This window comes from Vicugna pacos, chromosome 30 (genome assembly GCF_048564905.1).
Source record: "Vicugna pacos chromosome 30, VicPac4, whole genome shotgun sequence".
Classification (NCBI taxonomy): domain Eukaryota; kingdom Metazoa; phylum Chordata; class Mammalia; order Artiodactyla; family Camelidae; genus Vicugna; species Vicugna pacos.
Window position 1 is genome coordinate 6,402,779 of NC_133016.1, and position 18,776 is coordinate 6,421,554.

The 18,776-nt window shown below is 43.2% G+C and overlaps 1 protein-coding gene across 8 annotated transcripts in view; it reads left to right on the top strand.

The window, feature by feature from the left end:
* The first annotated feature begins 8,951 nt into the window (after nt 1–8,951).
* Nucleotides 8,952–18,776, top strand: part of TMX3 (thioredoxin related transmembrane protein 3) — a 93,243-nt gene continuing 83,418 nt past the window's right edge. For 7 of the 8 annotated variants that reach the window (XR_012065577.1, XR_012065578.1, XM_072952046.1 and 4 more), the window contains exons 1-4: nt 8,952–9,178; nt 10,167–10,221; nt 15,864–15,903; nt 17,107–17,230. Coding sequence is in view for 6 of the 8 variants with exons in the window: in XM_072952046.1 (XP_072808147.1) it covers nt 9,133–9,178; nt 10,167–10,221; nt 15,864–15,903; nt 17,107–17,230 (265 nt within the window). In the remaining 2 variants the exon portion in view is untranslated. Of the gene's footprint in view, nt 9,179–9,416; nt 9,637–10,166; nt 10,222–15,863; nt 15,904–17,106; nt 17,231–18,776 lie in introns of those variants that run through there. The other variant, XM_072952045.1, reaches the window with a different exon arrangement.

Consider the following 18,776-nt stretch of genomic DNA (forward strand, 5'->3'; position numbering starts at 1 on the left):
TCCTAAATTGCACTGTATTTATCTATAAAGATTTACCAACTTGTAATACTTACAGTTGTCATGAGAATGTAGTAGAGTAACGCATGCCATGTCCCTGGCATGTATGCCTTTGACAAATGGAAGCTTGCTGGGCTTCAAAAGTAGGATTTACAAGGCAAGGCCAAATTATGAAGAACTCGACCCTTAGGTGGTCAGTAGTTTGAGCAACACAGAGTCTCAACGAAATCATACTTCCTTAATATTTTATTAGAAAAACTTTATGACCCCGTTGAAATCTACATTTTCAGTGCCTCTCTCAAAGAACTTTTTGAAGTTTCCAAACTTATGACTCAAAGTTCAGCCTTCCTTTCCCTCGGTGACTGTCACCACATCTGCTCTTTCCTGTCTGCTCCAGTTAACCACAAGATAATTCTCAAAGGGAGTTATACAACCAGATGTGTCATTTTGATACATTAAGGAACCAACATATGATGGATATTCCTCTTCTTACCTTCATTTATTTCTTCATGAGTTTATTAGTAAATAATGCTGATTTTTAATTCTGAGTGTGTGATCGTATTTTCCAGGACAAAGTAGGCCAGAGGCAAGAGTAACTGGTATTTTCTTTTCAGACCCATCTCATTATCCCCCTTCACTGCCGGGGCTGGCCTGGCTGGCCTTTGGTTTCACTCCTGAGCTGCTTTAGTTCAGAAAGACTTGTGAGTTCACATAAGGATCATAAACTGAGTTTGTTTTAGCCTCTGCATAACCTTTTGCCCAGCTCTTACGTCTCTATATGGTTCTCCTTATAAAACGGATGTCGTCCTTTTGTCCCAAGCCTGCATCACCCTAGGGAAGGTCCTCAGTCCAAAGGTCAGGAAGGAGGAAGACCCTGACCGTGTGCCAGTGATGGTAAATCTATACGGTGCCAGGTCTGCAAATCTGTGACTGGCATGGCAGGGATGACTCAAAATTATGGTTTTCTATGATTCTGGGAGCCATGATATTCTGAAATGTTAAAGAGAAGACTGGAAAACTTCAACCCTGAGTAGATGAAATCATATTATCTGTGGGCAGGTGAGAGTTACAAAAGAAAAGATAACCAGGAGACATTCTTAAGAAAAGCCCCCAAGAAAAGCCAAACGCCCAGTTGGAGGAATTGACCTCAAGGTACGATGACTGTTTCCTGAGCTCTCTGTGGGGTCCATCTTAGAAACACCAGAAACACTTAAAATACACAGGCTACGCAGAGAAAAGCCCTGAACTCCAGTAACTCTGTCTGGTCCACATAAAGGAGACTCACAATTCCTTCTTCAAAGCAATATATTTTACGGAAATTAACTTCCACTCTCTGAACTTTAACACTTGGATCAAAATGGAGAGAGTTCCTCCCATTTTGATCTGAGAATACTAAAGTCAGAGGATTGAGAAATTATTTTCATTTGAAAGAAAAATAGCAGGAGATGTATATTTCCTCTAAAAAGAGCTTGAGCTCCACCAATTCCCATAGTTTTCTGAAGTGGGAATGGTGTTCAGAGACTCAAAGTCTTAAGAACAAATGTCTGCTTGAAGAGCTTTCCTCCAAATGAAACTGATAATTGATATAGACCTGGATTAACATTATTATGTGGCATGTTACATAACAGATATATTTACATATACATAATTATTAATAAAATTGATCATTTCCCCCTCTGTCCACGAGAAGTGGCCTGGAGGCAATGGCATCTCAGATGGGACCAGCGTAATATGGAAGTTAAAGCCCAGATTACAGTTTCCAAAACCAGCTTCCCATGAAAGGGAACCAGAGTCTTTTGCAAGGATAACTGATTGCAGGTCTGGGGAAGGAAGGCATAAAGAATGTAGAGCTTCTTTATCAGAAGTCAAGGTTTCATTCAAGGATTAGTGGAATCAGATCAAAAGAGAACAGGAACCAAAGGTTTGGTTGTGACAACATGAGCATCAGAAATGGAATAATGATTGTGGTTAATTGAAATACATTAAATCTATTAAAGTCCTGAGTCCATGACACACAAAAAGATAAAGGTTAATTTAAATACACCGAAAGTCAAAAGGTCAGAATATATTCCTACTGGATCTTATTACTTAGTCCTTTTGGTATTGCTGACACACTGATCATATTGATGAATGATGCAGAATCTAGTAAGCATTAAATACATCATCTGAAAAACATTTCGGACTCAAGGAAATGGCCTCATACGTGTGACAACAGTCAGATTGAAGACGTAAGGCATCTCTAATCAATTAATCATTTTAAAAATCAGTCATATTTGCATGCTTTTAAGAATATGAACAAGTCCAAGATTGCGTTAATGTTTATAAGTCCATAAAATTCAGAGGGAAAGATTTATAGATCTAAATGTTCTAATCAGCTGTTTATCCTGGGTGGAGCTGCAGACTTCTATAAGCAGACAGAACTATTAACTGTTACCATGAGTCACTTCTCTGTTGAAATCATGAAAAAATTTTCATTATAACAAAAAAGCTTTAAAGTGTGTCTTCAGGGTCAGAGACAAGAATCTAAATTTATTCCCCGGCTAACTCTCTCGAAGTGAATAACCTAATTAACTGAACCATTAACTGACTTACATAATTGGGTTAGCACCTTTCAACCCTAGGGAGACTTACAAGTAACTATAGATGTTTCTGTGAAAATGAAAATAGAGCATTGATATTTTTGCATTTTTATCTTTCTAATGGGCAAGAAAATCTGGCCTGTTACAATGACTGCCTGGAATCTAATCTGAGATATATAATCAAGGAATTTATTTAGATGAAATCTTAGATTTTATGTATAGTATTAAATATATGAGAACCTCAAGTTGAATGTATTCATAAATATAAATTTTACTCACAAAGTGTGAGAATTTCCAGTGTTCCACAACCACACACCAAATGAAAGTCAAATGGTATGCCCATAAAGTTAATGCATTTTTTACTGAAATAGATCATTTTGCGTATCACTTGATATTTGAGTTTCCTTTTCTGTAAAATGCCTTTCATGTGTTTTGTTCATTGTTCTGTGCTTTTTTTTCCTTATTGATTTTTTAATGAATTCATCCTTTTCTAGTTACGTCTGTTGCACGTAATATTTCCAACTTTGTTGCTGGTCTTTTCACTTCACTTTCTCTGTGGTGTCTTTCAAACAACGTCTCAGTGTCGTCCTTCTGACTAGCAATTTTTGGGTTTAAGAAATCCTTTGAATCAAAGATGTTCTCTTCTACATTCATCAAAAGATTTTAATATTTTGCTCGTTCATTTGTCTTCTTTCGGGCTGGAATTAATTTTTGTAAATGGTGTAAGATTTGGGTCTGAGTTCATTGTTTTCTCTATGTGGATATTGAATTGTCTCAGCATGGTGTGTCCTTTTATACCGTTTTCTTCTCTGTCACATGTCACATTTCCTTTTACGCACAAGTCTGTTTCTGGGCTGTCTATTCTGTTCCACAGGCCAGTCAGTTTGTCCTCGTGCCAATACCACACTGTCCTCATTAGCACGGTGTTATCTACCAGAGTAAGTTCTCTCATCTTATTCTTTTTCTGTGTGGAACCAGAGCATCAGTTTGATTCCAGTCACCTTCAGAACCAAAGTGAGTTCGTGGCTGAGCAAGAGGACCTTGTACTTTGATTTGCACTCAGGGTTGCCAGGGATGTCTGAAGAGCAGCACCTGCCCCAGGGGTCCCTTTGTCATTAGGTGTCTACAGCCCACTTGCCAGACCAAATTGCAAGCCCATAAGCAACAGTCCAAGAGTCAATAAGCACGAAACGGCCAGGACTTTATTTGTGTCCAGATCTCTTACTGCCCAGGAACGGGCCCGTAGCTCAGCCTGCGGGGCCATTGACTTGCCTTTGTCTTCTTCCATGAAGGCTTTGCTATGGGCAGGACTCAGGACAGCGGCTCTCCCTTGGAGTCACGGCTCTCCACTCTGGGACTGACAGCTGAGCCTGGCCAATTCCCTTGTGTCCCAGGGAGACTGCTGGAATGGGGAGGCCCATCAGTAAGAGCAGCAAGCAAGTCTTCAGAGGGCTTTTTCGGAGGTCCTAGTGGAGAACGGGCTACTTGCTCGTGAGTAAGCTAGGAACAGGTCTGGTCCCACTGTACATCACGGCAGAGTGCGTCCGTAATACCACTTCCATGTTATGATGGAACTCTTTACCATTTCCCTTCTCGTTGGGATGCTTTTTTGATATTACCCGTGACATGAGGGGTAATTCAGCCGTTGATATAACTTTATGTCACTCAGTTAATGGGGCTGTCCAAGCAAATGCCCAATCACTAGCTAGTAACTGTCTTTAAAAGAAATATACCACAGGACAGCATCAGATCATTTTCTGGTCAAAAAACCCAAAGGTCATTGATAACCATGATTACACGCTTTTGCCAAAAACACTTGAATTTGCATGAAGGCAGGTGGCTGGCACTTTGAAGATATCAGCGTTGGTATCTGTATTAGTCAGCACAGGCTGCTATGACAAAATACCGGAGACTGAGTGGCTGAAATGACAGACATTCATTTCACAGGTCTCGAGGCTGGGAAGTCTGAGATGGGGGTGCCAGCATGGTTGGTTTCTGGTCAGAGCTCTCTTCCTGGCTTGCAGGTAACTGACTTTGGGTTTCCATGTGACTTCCTCACGTGGGGGAAAGAGAAGGCGCTCTCCTATCTCTTCTTCTTCTCATAAGGATACCAATCACAACAGGGGAGCGCCAGGACACCTCATCTAAACCTAATTACTTCCCAAAGACACCATCACCAAATACCATCACGTTAGGAGTTAGGGCTTCAACATACGAATTAGGGGGGGTGGGCAGCACAAACATTCCATCTGTAACGTTATGCCTCTGGATCCCCCAAATTCATGTCCTCCTTGCATGCATAAACAGTTTCCAGTACAATAAAATAAAACGAACCTCCATTTTTGTCTTTTGTGCTTCCCTTTTTTTTCTTTCTCCCACTTCTTAAGGAGAATATTTAATTCACCAATTTTCATTCTTTTTCTCTAAAATAAAAAAGCGTTTGTTTATAAATTTCTCTAAATGCACAGTCTCCTGCATCCCACAATTTTAATAGGCATGTTTTCTTTTTTGTTTAGTTCTAAATATAATTCAGCTCCTATTATTGCAAAGGTATTATGTGTGTTTTAAAATTTCCAGTCCAGATTTGGGGAATATTTTATCTTTTATTATAGACTTATAAACTAATTGTGTTGTGATCAGAGAAAATATTGATAATATCACATTTTTTTCAACTTGCTGAAACTTACTTTATGATATTCTATGTGATTTTCTTTTACCTTTTCCAAGTGAATATACTCCCTGTTGAATGCACAATTCTGTAAGCATCTACTATGTTTTAAACTTTTGGTCTCAGGATCTCTGTATATTCTCAAAAACATACTGAGGACTCCAAAGATCTTTTTAAAAAAAAATGTGGGTTCTATCTAACAATATTTCCCATACTAGAAATTAAAACTAAGACATTTAAACATATGCATTATCACTTAAAATTAATAATAAAACACATTATACATCAAGCAATAACTATAAAAATTTAATTTTTCTTTAGTTTTCTTCCTCATGTATGTTACACAAAGCAATCTGAAAAATGAACAGTATTTTCTGGATTTATATTCCCTCAACATCACTAAATGAGATCTGCAGACCAGAAGCAACAGCATCACCCAGGAACTTATGAGAAACGCAAATTCAGAACTGCTGATTCAGATGCTGTACGGAGCGGTTGGAAACTGTTTTATCAAGCTTTCCAGGTAACTGTTGCTAAGCACATTTGAGAAGCACTGCTTCAACATTGTGTATTGATCATCTTTCCATTAAAAAAACATATAGTTTTATTCTTATTTTTAAACTTTTATTGTTAGAGTCTATACACAGAGAAGTACACAAACCACATGAGCAGAGTGCAAGGCATTTTCACAAGCGAACACATCTGTGTAACAGCACTCAGATTAAGAAATAAAATATTACCCATACCCCTGACTTTTAACACTATTGATTAATTTGCCTATTTTTTGAGTTTTCAGCTCAAATCATACTGTGAATACCTTTCTTTGGTTTCTCACTTTTGCTCAACATTTTGTTTATGAGATGCATCCATGAGTTCCTTATACAAAAGTCCATCCATTCTCATCCCTAACCTGTGCTAAAAGCACAACCTAGTATTCTGCTATTAGACATTTGAGTTGCCCAGTTTTTCACAATTACAAACAGTCCTCCTGTAGACCTCTTTGTACATGCCTTTTGGTGAGGATGTGTAGGCAAATATACAAGGCATATATATGTATAATATTTAGTTCATCTGAAAGGTTTTCTAAAAAATGTCACATGTAACACAAAACCTTCTAAGTGTCAAGGAAATTTATCACCACTGGAGACAGACAAGCAGGAAAAATAAATTTTTTAATTAAAAAATGTATCCCATATTGTACTATGAATTTACTAAATGCAAGTTTTAGCATTTGTAAATTTAGCCTGTGTTCTGTACAAAAGTTTTTAAAAACGTTTTTCTGTTTTGACCATTTTCAAATGAATGCTTTATTCTGATTATTTTCAGTTTGTCTAGGTCAGTGGTGTGCAACAGAAACATAATGCAAGCACATATGTAGTTTTTAATTTTCTAGTAGTCATGTTGAAAGACAGAAACAGGTGAAATTAATTTTAAAATATTTTATAAACTCATACCTAAAATAATTTCAACATAATCAATATTTTGAGAAACTTTACATTCTTTTTATACTGTCTTTAAAATCCAATGTATATTTAGGTTTTTCAGCCATACTTAAACGTTTTCCAAAAACTGAATCAAGTATCAGTTTTAAAATTAAATAAAAATAGTATTCAGTAACTCCATCAGACTAACCGCATTTCAAGGGCTCAGTGGCCACGTATGGCGAGTGGTTACACTATTGGAAAGCACAGGCCTAGGTCAAGAGTGGTTTTTGTTGTCCTCTACCTGCTAATTTAAGCTGTGATAAAATTTTTTTTAATATTTTCTTTTATATGCTGTAGAAGACAATTTTAAAATGGATAAGAATGAGAATTTTTTTAGTCTACTTCTTTTGAGGGGATATCTTTGAACTTTCCTCTCAATTACGCTGTGAACCTAAAACTGCTCTTTAAAAAGTTAAGCTTTTTTTTTTTTTTAAACAAAGTGCAACATAGGAGATTCTGGCTGAGACAGCATGCTGATGGCAGATCCATTCAGTCCAATGGATGATGACTATTTTACAAAAGGTACAAGGGATGAAAATAGCGCCACTAGTTCTGCAAAGAACAATTGCTAGAGGTGCATAGTTGGGGGGAGGGGAGTAATGGGAGAGAAGTTAGAGAAAACATCAGACCATGAAAGTACTGCACATGTGTAGATCTATGATTTTGTTCTGTATCCCAGGGAGTAGTGGTAAAGGTTTTAAAGTAGTCTGATTTTGTATGAAAGTTCTGATTTGTATTTCTGAAACACCAAGCTAGTGAATGCAGAGGGTGACTTAGAGGGAGGTGAAACTAGAGGTTAGGAGACCAATTAGGAGGCTTTTTCAATCATCCAAGCAAAAGAAGAGAGAACCTGACCTGGGGGTAATGGAGATGGAGAAAATGGGGACAGACTGAAGAGATATGTAGGCGATAAAAGCAACAAGATGGGGTGACCAACTGGATATGAAAAATATTCAGTTGGTAAGTACCTAGCATAACTCCCAAGGAAATCAGTCAGACATGTGTACCATTAGCCAAAATAGGATGACTGAAAAAGGAGACAGAGAAAAGGGAGGGAGATAACTCTAGGGCAGAAAGAAATCCTATAGGCAGTGCCCTCTTCCAGGAAGAATGTCAGCTCTGGAGCCTGAGACTTTGTTTCAAATAGCAACTTCATCATTTTACGTTTTTAAGCAAATTACCTTCTCTGGGTCCCTAGATCCCCATTTATAACATTTCTTACTTTGAGAAACTTCATGAGAATTATATATATACGTTAAACTCTTAGAATAAAGTACACGCTCAATGTGAAAATACACATATTTGAATCCCTTGAAGGCTTGCACTGGATACTAGACATGTGTGCAAGCAATAAAAAGGGTGAAACTGAGGGCTTGCTCTCAATCAGATTATACCTTAATCTTCTAGTCATTAGGAATAGCGGTGTTTTATGAGTTTTACCTATTGGAATTTTGAACCTAAGGTGAATGGGCTGACATCACAATCCATCTCTGTTCTCATAACACGCGTTCAATAACTGACTTAACGTAAATCCTCTGGCATTCCATCTCCTATACAAATTTCATCTCAGTCGGATGTGGTTCTTGCAGCAATCACTATAGTATAACACTATATTGCTTTTATAAATTTCGTTCTGTAGAAAAACAGATAGAAATATAAATATTTTATACTAAGTACTTACTTCAAAAATCAGAAAACAGGAACAAATCATCCAATCATACCCCATGATCTACTTTATGTGTTCAGGTTTCAAGGCAAACAAGTTTTTTATTTTAAAGGGACCCATGTTTGGCAAAAATGCATTAATGGAGCTTCCTACCCTAAGGCATATCTCCCATTTTGCTAAGACTGTCCAAGATTCCAAATTCATTCTGGAAACGTATGGAGGGTCACGGAGCTTTCCCGCTTCCTACCCACTACTAACACCCACCTCTTTTCATGAATTTGTGCTAACTGCCCAAGAGCAGCAGGGGAAAGGACTGGCAGAACTCGACCTCAAATGCTGTCAGTCTACTTCATCTTCCGCCCTAAATTCGGCGGGCATCCAACTTCCCGGAAACGCCCCCTTGCCCCGACACGCTGCTCCGCCCCCGCAGGCAAGATCCCTGCACAGGTTCCCACGCTCCCGGAGGCAGTTCCGGGAGCAAAGACTTTGGGGACGCGACCGCGCATGCGTCCCCGTCGCGCGCAGGCGCCGTAGTTCCGCGCATGCTCAGAGGCGGAGGTCGGCGGGGTCCTGGGAGGGTAGCGGAGGCCGGCCTGCCCCGCCCCCCGCCCTCAGCGCGGAGCTTCCCTTCCGCGCCCAGACCTGCCCGCTGCCTTTCCGCGAGCGCAGGCGGCGGCTGCCCGTGTGTCTTTCTCTCCCCTCCGCAGAGGCCGCTTTTGCAGCTCTTCCGCGGCGAGCATGGCAGCTCGGAGACGCGGGGCCGCCCTGGGACTCTGCGCCACAGGTAAAGGCCGCGCGGGGGTGATGCGGGCGGGCACTGGGACCCTCCCCCGGGTGGGGGCGGATGCGGGGCGGGGGTCGGGAGGATAGGGAGAGGCCTGCGCGGACCGCCGACGTACCCTCCGGGCCCTGGGCCCCCCGGCTGAGCGGACGCCGTGGGGTCCTTCCCCGGGGCCGCTTTGCTGGAGCCCCGCGACTGCCGTTGGTTCTGGTCTCGTGCGGCAGGAAGTTTCAGGAGCCCGGCTCCATCCGTGGGCAAGAAGGATGCCACCTTCCAGCTTGTGGCCAAACCTTACTTTGGCTTTAGGTTCTGAGTCGTGTCACCCACGCGGAGGCTAAGAGAGAGGGGGGCCGAGGACGGGTCGTGGTCAGGCTCCGGGCCGGGCGGTGTGAGAAGTGACCGGGCGTGTGTTGGCCTTTCCCGGCCTCGTGCCGGCCTCCGGCCCCCTGGTTCTCACGGTGGTGAGTTCGTTTACTCAGCAGCGATGTCGTCCCCACTGCGTGCCAGGGGCTGTTCTGCTGTCAGGGTTAGAAGTGTAGCTTGCGTCGTTTCTGTCAGTTTGGACGGGGGCGGGGGGAACCGCTATTTTGAACGGCGCTTGAAGTTTATACTGTGGAGGTAACTGGAGACTAGAGAAAAAGAAATAGGGAAGAAGTTTTCGTCTTCTACTCCAGAAGGATGGAGTGGTTAAAAGGAAAAAACAGGATGAAAGTAAAAATATATTTAAAAACAGTTTCTGCGTCTTACAGTTACTACTCTGCATAGAATTTGCTACCACAGTGTGGCTGCATGCAGAGTAAATATTTGTTACACAGACGAACTACTTATGCTTTTGCATCATTTGTGCCGTGGGATGGATAAATGATGAATTTTTTGGTAGGTTGTTAAAAAACAAAAAACCCCAAAACATTACGTAGGTGACTAAGCATATAATAAAGCCAAAAAATAAATCAGCATTTATTGTGTACACATTTTGTCTTTTTTTTTCCAGTTTGTTTACTAGATATGGCTTTCTGTAAAGGATTTGTAGAAGACTTAGATGAATCGTGAGTATATATGTTTTTAAATACTATCTTAACTTCTTTCAACTGTGATGTTACCTGAATATTTGTATCAATCTAGTATTTTTTAAATAATGCTTGCTTTATTGAGCACTTAATATACGCTACATAATTTACTTACTCCTTGGGGAGGTAGGTTTTTTTTTAGTTGATTTACAATATTGTATTAGTTTCAAGCGTACAGCATATACGACGTAGTGTGAATTTAATTTTTTAATAGAGTCAGTAATGGCCAAAGCTAATAAAGCACCAGTTTTGTTCTAGGAGTTGCTCTTAAGTGCTGTATGTGTACAAAATGGGATTGTGCTCAAAAGAGTTTTAAGAACAGTTATAAGATCAAAAAATTGGCAACCTCTCCTATTTTACCTTTACCTTGTACATTTGTTAGTGTTTTGGCTTTAGTCACTACTGAGTGGGTGCTAGAATTTGATAACCATATACATCTTCATCTTTATAGTCAAAGCATTAATCACAGGACCTTGCTTATAGTAAGTGAGGAGTCCTGCTTCAGACCGAATCCTGTGTGTGATCTTTCAGACAGGAGGCAAGTACAAGGCGTTTCTCGGCAGCCCTCCAGGGGGAGTGCCCTCCCCACCCCGACTTGGCGCACAGCCAGTGCGCTGCAGTCTGGAGGGAGTTGCAGTTGGTCGTAGACTCAGACCCGGGCCAGCCATGCTCACCTGCATGTCTGCATTCTTAGCCTGGTTGCCTTTTTTGGCGGCCTCCTTATGGGGCCTCACCTAAGGACTTTGCTAGGATCTCTGCTGAAACCTCCTTATTGAAAGGCTTGGTTGGACTTTTCTCCCCTGGGACTCGGTACTTTTCCACGCCTATCCCTTCTCCTTCTCTGTCCCTCTGCCCACGGGTCCAGAGAGAGGCAGAGGCCTTTGCTTCCATGCTCCTCAGCAGAGAGATGAACTCCTTTGTCTGTGCTGCATTCACCTGACTCTCGCCTGTTAGTTCCACTCAGAAAAATGGAACAGTGAGGAGGTGGCACCTTTACTGATTTGCCTCTTGGCTTGTATTGTCGCAGTAAGGGAATAAAGCTTTGATTGTTCCTTTCAGTTTGGCTTGTCCTAAATAACCACCTCTACACAACAGAGTGGGTGCACAGCGGGGTGGTCAGTTGAGCTCAGGGCTGCTCTGGAAGAGCAGAAAGCTCGGAGTTCCCACAGGGCACCCACCAGCCTTGCCAGCGGGGTTGGGGAGCACCAGTGGATTGTTGACAGACACTTTTTGATTCTGAAGGAAACCACTGTTAACACAGAGGTGATTTTGTTTAACTTAGTGGTGCCTTGGAGGGTGTGTCACTGCAGACCTCCTCCTTTAGAATGCCCTAACAGCACGACTTTGCTTAGGAGGAGGAGGAAGGGGGATGAGCAGGCGCAGACACCCAGGACCCTCACCTGCCTCAGTTGGGTGCTATATGGACTAACAGGTTTGGCCCACCTGTGATGAGTTTCCTGTAACCAAAAAAAATGTCTGCCCCCTTTCCAGAGGCCCTAGTGGCCCTGCAAGCCATCCTGGTGATCTCTAGGGTCTGCGGGGGAGGATTAGGAACAGTGGATAATGAGACTGTTAACCAAACTCAGATTCCTAGGTTTGTCCTTGCTCCTCCTGTTTGTCACCTGAGCCACTTAAGCCTCCTCATGAAGTCAGGTCGGTCAGCCTGTGACACAGTGCACGTCTTCACTGACAAATTTTTGGACATGGAAAAAGCAGTCACCACGAAGAGAGTGACGATTAACCAGTACAAAGAATGACCACGGGTGGGAACTGGGTACTCTCTCCTCGGCAAGTCATGCAAGAGCCTTTCCAGAAAGATCTCCAGGTGTGGTTATGCAGTAATGGGGTCTCAGGGAGGAGATGGGTAGGCTCCTCACTGTGGGCCCATGGCCAGGAACCCACCTGTAAGGAGTCTGACGGACACTGACCTGGGGTCAGCACAGTGACAGCCCTGTGACTATTAGAATCACATCTGCCAGCCTGCCCAGTGAGTGGAGACAAGTCAGACAGCCCAGAACCTTGCCCCAGACCTTGACTAGGTGTTAGGCTGAGGCCTTTCTCTCCCCAGGGAGGCCACCAAGTTCACGTTCACTGGGGAGGTGGGGAGAACTGTACTTCCTGGGCCCTCTGGCTATCAGTGAACAGGTGAGTATAGGCCCTGTGGCCCCAGCTTCCAGGAAGAGGAGGACACGTACAGCGCTCCTCGGCTTTGAGCCAGTGCCGACCAGCACCAGCGGCCTTGCCCAGGCCCTGTGCTGGGTGAGTGCACTTCTGGACCCCGACTGCCCAGTGTGCTAAATTGGTACAGATGTATTACCTACATGTACTTCTCACCTTTGTCCCCAAGCCCCCATGGGACTGCTGTCCTTGGGGCCATCTTAGCAGAGCATGTGGAGAACTGAACCTACCGGGCCATCAGCTCTTAGTGCAATTGTGTCCCCAAAACAGTATTGGCTGCCTGGCGAGTAAAAGAAAGAACTGAACTGAAGGAAGCCGGAGTGCCCTGTGAGACTTTCTCTCTCAGTAGCCGCATCTGGCCTGTACACAAGGCCTTGGCTACCTGGGGACTCAGCACTGATGGTAGCCCAGTGCCGTGGTGCCGCCCTTGACACTGGTGGTACCTGACATCAGGAAGATGCTGCTGGAGGGAGCTTGGTCCATGGCACTTGTGATTTCACATGCCAGCATCTCTCCCCACTGGGCTGATCAGGATCAGTTTCCTTCATTTGGAATGGATTCTGTCACACCTTTAATGTCTCTCTATGGTTATCTGACTTCCCTGCCTGTCTGCTCTTAGTGGGTAGGCCATGACCTGGAAACACTAGAAACATGGTCCCCGTCCAACAAGGACTGGACACCATGACAACTCTCAGCTGGCACCATAGCTGGGCTGTTACTACCAACAGCACACCAGGATCTAGTACCCAGCTGGTCTTCCTGGTGTAATCTGGGACCAGCACAACATCTCGCTCTAGAGGAGATCGTTACTAAACCTTTGGCCCTTTTTCACCCAAAATAAAAAAGGCCCAAGGATTAATGGACTTACTGGGCTACAGATGCTTCATATAACTCATGCAGGGATCTGGGATCCATCTCCCAGGTACCAGAACGGCTGCTGCCTTTGAGTGAGGCCCCAGCCGACAGGATGCTCTGATGGTCCTTAAGCAGGCCACGAGGCCTCCCTTCTGCTGGGCCTCACTGGTACCCATCTGCCACTTGAGTTGCACATCTAGCAGCCTCTCAGTTCACTGATTGGAGCCCGTGGCAGGACACCACCACAGACCAGCATTGACCTGGGAAGCACCCCAAGTTGTCTGAAAGATACACGCCTTTGGAGAGGCAGTGACTGGCCTATTGTTGGACCTCGGTGGATGAGTGCAGTAGTAGACTCACTAGTCAGGTTGCCGAATGCTAACACGGATCTGGTGAACTAGGAACAGCACATCCAGGAGCCCAGCTGGAGTCTTACGACTCAATGAAAAGTTACCCCTCCACCTCCCGGGAATGACATCCAAGGAGCCACTGCGTCCTCTGGCACGAGGGGGCCCTGATACAGAGCCCTCCCATATCACCTGTGGGCCTGGTTCCCCTGTGGCTCCTGATTGTTTTGTACTGGGATGGAATGGGTACACCTGCCATCCAACCTGAAAGAGACCTGTTCTTTGCTGAGCATGATCAAGGACCTTTGCACGGTGGGCGGCTTCATGCAGTGTGGAAGGCTGCAAGATCATCTGCTCTGGCTCTTCCCCCACCTCCTGCCCCTTGCTCCAGCCCCAGCAAATGAGCCCGGCTATATTTTCACTGACTTCATGGTCTGTGGCTAATGACTTAACCATTGGTTGTGTGGCATACAAAACAGATGCCCTGTGAAAATGAGGTATCTGCATAAAGGTAGGTTCTGTGCCTAATAAGCGATTTGTTCCCTCCGTGCGTGCTCACCAGGAAAGCCCCTATGCTGACAAAGGGAAATAGCCAGCCAGCATTCTGTGCTTGTCAGCTAAACCGGGAGCTGAACTGTCCTTCACCCCAGAGCAGGCAGATATGCAGCTAATTGCCTCCTGCTGCCACGAGAGGATGGGCCATGGAAACTTAGACACCTCCTTAGGCTGGGCTGGCATGTGTGGATTACCACTGTTGTGAGAAGACTGAACCAGCAACGAAAAAGCCGTCAGATCCTGGTCAAGGCTAAAAATGACCGCCAGGAATAGATGACTTCATGTTGGCAGGCCAGGCATTTTCAACAGACAGAAGACATTGGGCACCTCACCCCATCCATAGTGCCCCCCCGGACTCCGACTGCAGTGAACACTTTCCCTCAGTTTGGTCCAGCCATCCCCATACACTCCACCGACTCGAGCCACACTCATGCCTTTTAAGACCACGTTGGTTTCCCCTTCAGACTTCCTGAAAACACTGCATCTGATAACAGCCTGGATTTGAGGCCCAGGCTACACTTCAGTGAGCTTCGTCATGGGGCATGCAGTGGACTCTCCATATCACCCCTAATCCACAGGGGTGGGTGAGCATTCTAATGAACAGCCAAAGGACAGGTTTAACTTGCTGATGGGGGGAGGCAAGACTACCACAAGCCAGCAGTCTGAGGGCTCAGTGCAGCTCTTCCCCAACTGGGTACTTCTCCGGTAGCCCTGCATGTTTGAGCACGTTGTCTGCCCCCTTCCTTTAACTGTATATCTTTTTACATTTATTGACACTTTCCTTTCCATGTGGGACCCTATAAGGGACCTTCTGTACCCTTTAACTCCTTGCCAGAGACTCAAATAGATGGGAGAGAAGGATGGCTATTAAATATCAGGGAGTGAGAGACAGTTACCTCCTCCGTTTACCACTGGATACAGAGCATGGGTTTTTGCCTATGAGGACCTCAAGAATAATGGCCATCAGTTAGAGGGCTCTAGTTCAGTTTGCTTAAGGTGGCCATGCTGCTCTCCTGGGTACCCCTATGGGATGAATATAGAACTTTTAACTATAAGCTGCAAGGGGAGCAAAGCCATAATATTTGGGTTCACCAAGCTGAGGGATTGATTAAGGGTGCTGTCTTGCCCATGGCACACAATAGACTGTCACAGTTGGACAGATGTGAGCACCTTTGAACCTGAGAGCTCAGATAATGGGGAATATGTTGTCTTTGTCTCATCTGTAGGATTAAGAATCTTTTAAAAATATGCCTGTGGAGAACTTCTGTCATTCATCCAGTGCAAACTGAACATAGATCCCTGTGCTAGGCACTAGGAGATGAAACGAACATACTCCTTCCTTGGTTAGCATATCTATGGTTGGACAGCATGTAAATAACTACACTGTGTGGAAATTGTTGAGAATCATAAAGAGGATGAAGCAATATGAGAGACTGTTTCTCGCTTTGAAGAATATCTGTGTTTCTACCAAGTCCTACTTTAATTTTTTTTTGGTTCTTTATTCCTGATTATTTTATCATTTCTCTACTTTTGTTAAGATGTTTAATGGATAAGATTTAGAGGTCACTGAGTAAAATAAGAATTTGTTTTTTGCTCCTGTGTTTGTCTATTTAGTATCTTCACGTGCACTGTTTAGTTGTAAGGTGGAAACCTACAAAGATCTGTTTTCTTGTTTTTGTTTTTTAGGTTTAAAGAGAATCGAAAAGATGACATTTGGCTTGTAGATGTGAGTATGTAAATTTTTGTACTAATTACCCACCCCTACCGTTTTCAGTGTTATTTTCTATTCTCCTTCACCCGAATATGGCAATATACAGTTAGCAGTAGTGTGTTACTCAGTTTGTTTTCTCAGGTAGTGCTGTTTGGGTTTTTATATTAAACTGAGCCCCAGAGGCTGAAGATTCCTGGCAAGGGAGCCTGTTTTTGATGAGGGTCTAATGATGGCCACTTGTAGATTTATGTCTGAGAGAGATCGTGGTGTGATTTTATTACATAATTCACTCTTATTTTTTCATATTATCCAGGAGATTGAATATATTAATATCACTTGGCAGTCAAAATCGCATTTTCATCTTAGTAGTGAACAAAATCAATTTTTCATCTTCCTTTTCTCACTTTGATGTTCTGAATGTATTTAAACCTTCTGATATTGGGGATTCATTTTAACATGCCTCAGTGAAAAGTAGAGTGACAGAAGAGATGGAATGAGAATGGCAGAGTTGACAGTTACTGAAGCCAGGCAATGAGGCATGAAGGTCTGCTGTTTCATTCTTTCTCTCTCCTTTTGTATATGTTTGAACATTTCCATAGTATAATAACAAAAAAGGACATAAGTCTTATTTCATAAAAGTACAACAAGCAATTTGTTACATCATTTAACTGGAGGAGCCTAAGTACCACCCCAGCCACCCGGTGATTCTGAAGAAGGAGGAACTGCGGTTTTAGCTTCATCAGCCTGACTTGTCACTGTGCCAAGGCAGTTGTCCAGGTGGCCTCCCATGTCTTAACCAGTGGTTACGCTTGCAGTAGCAAGGGCACCTACTCTGTTGGAATTTTTGTAATAGAAATAGATTGATATTTATCATTAACATTTAAGGGGTGTGCATATGATGTATGAAGTGTATTTGGTGGTTTTATTTTTAAATAACATGGACATCCTCACTTGTGAGCAAAGATGTTTTTATGGTAGTCATTTAAAACAAACTTAAAGTGGTGTCAGTGCTGAGGTATATCCTAGGAGTTGATCTATCTAGGTTTGTATCTGTGTTCCTTTATTTTGTAACCATTTTAAAAATTATATTTAGATATTTTTTCTAAAACAGATTGTTATCTGATCATTTGTCGAAAAAGTTCTGTTAAAATTAAGATTGGTATCCATAGTAGCACTATGTCTTAGTGGTTCTCTCTCTCTCTTAATTTTTTTAACAAGTTTTATGCACCATGGTGTGGCCATTGTAAAAAACTGGAACCGATCTGGAATGAAGTTGGTCTGGAGATGAAAAGCGTTGGTTCTCCGGTTAAAGTTGGGAAGATGGATGCTACTTCCTATTCTAGTAAGCATTTACTGAGTTCGTTGTTCTACTGTACTCACAATGAAAACGTTTTAATTACATGAAGCAGTCCAGGTAAGAGAAAGAAATCGTTTTTTTGCTCATGGAAAATTAAGGTTATCGCAGAGATTTCAGACTATTCTACAAGTTAGATGAATTAATCATTGAATGTGTAATATGCAGTATGTGTTAATCTTACACCTAATACAGATGTATAAGCCACTGTTCCTACTTTGAGCCCACCTGAGATAATCAGTTGCCTGGGACAGCTACAGAAATTTGAGTGTTAAGCCCTTGATGAGGCTGTGTAGACTAAGAATGAGAGTTTGTTGTCTGGGCAGCCGGGGCGGCCTGGTGGAGGAGGACATGGAAGCTTGCAGGGTGAGTCGAGTTAGGGTAACTATGAGTGAACACCAGGGAATTACGCACATTAGAGAGAATATTAAAGCAAAATCCTGGAGTGGAAAATGAGTTTAGTAAGTAAGTACCAGAGACCAGACTGTTTCCAAGCAGAGGTTGGCAAATCACAGCCCCTGGACGCAGCCCGGCCCCCGCCTGCTCTGTAAGTTGGGCTCTGCTCAACAGTTGGTCTCCTTTGTTTACCGTTGTAACTACAGCTGCTTCCGTGTCCCAGTGGCAGAATCGAGTAGTTGTAACAGAAACTGTAGGCCCCACAAAGCCTAAAATATTTATTATCAGATCCTGTACAGATACAGTTTACCAACACGTGTCTTAAAGGATTTGGTAAAAGGCAAAATTAAGCTTGGGGAAACATGAGGTATTGCACAGATTTGGAACGAGCATAGCCTCAGAAAGTAGCTCACATCCTGGCTCCGCCTGCTGCTTTTCCCCTGTGGCACAAGGGCAGTTTCTTTTCTTTACTTTGATTTTCACACTGGTAAATATTTAATTGTAATGCCTCTTTTATTGGTGGTTTTGAGATTAGAGTGATGGAGCACATGTAAGGTCCCTTGTCTTCAATAAATGTAGGTTCCCTTTTTCTTTAATGAATGAAGAAAGTGGAAGTATGAAATGCGTATTTCATTTTAGGAAATCAGCATTGCACTCTGGGTACTGCTTTGGAACAAGACAGCCCTATGTTGTAATCTCAGCTTGGTCATCTCCTACTTTTGTGGCTTTAGGGAAGCACTAAACTTCTCAATTTTCGTCTCCTTGTCTGTAAATGAGAGAGTGATACTTCTCAGGGTTGGAGAACTGTATTAATACTTCCTACTCAAACCCCCTAGCCCGATGGCGGACACACATAAGGAGCTAAGGGATAACACCAGAAGTTAAGAGCCTCCCGAGTGGGACAGGTGTTTGGGATTTTATCAGCTGTCAGTTGAGAGGCGATGCACATTTTTGAGAAGGCAGATGGTTTGATGCAGATGTTTCTGGCAGACAGTGTAGGATGGAAAGACGGGCGGTTAGAGGCAGAAAGATCATCTCAGATGAGGTATGTATCATCCTGATGTTGGACCTTGGGAGGCTGCACTTGGGGCATTGGCAGTGGAGTAAAGGGGGAACAGTCATCCTTACAGACACTTTC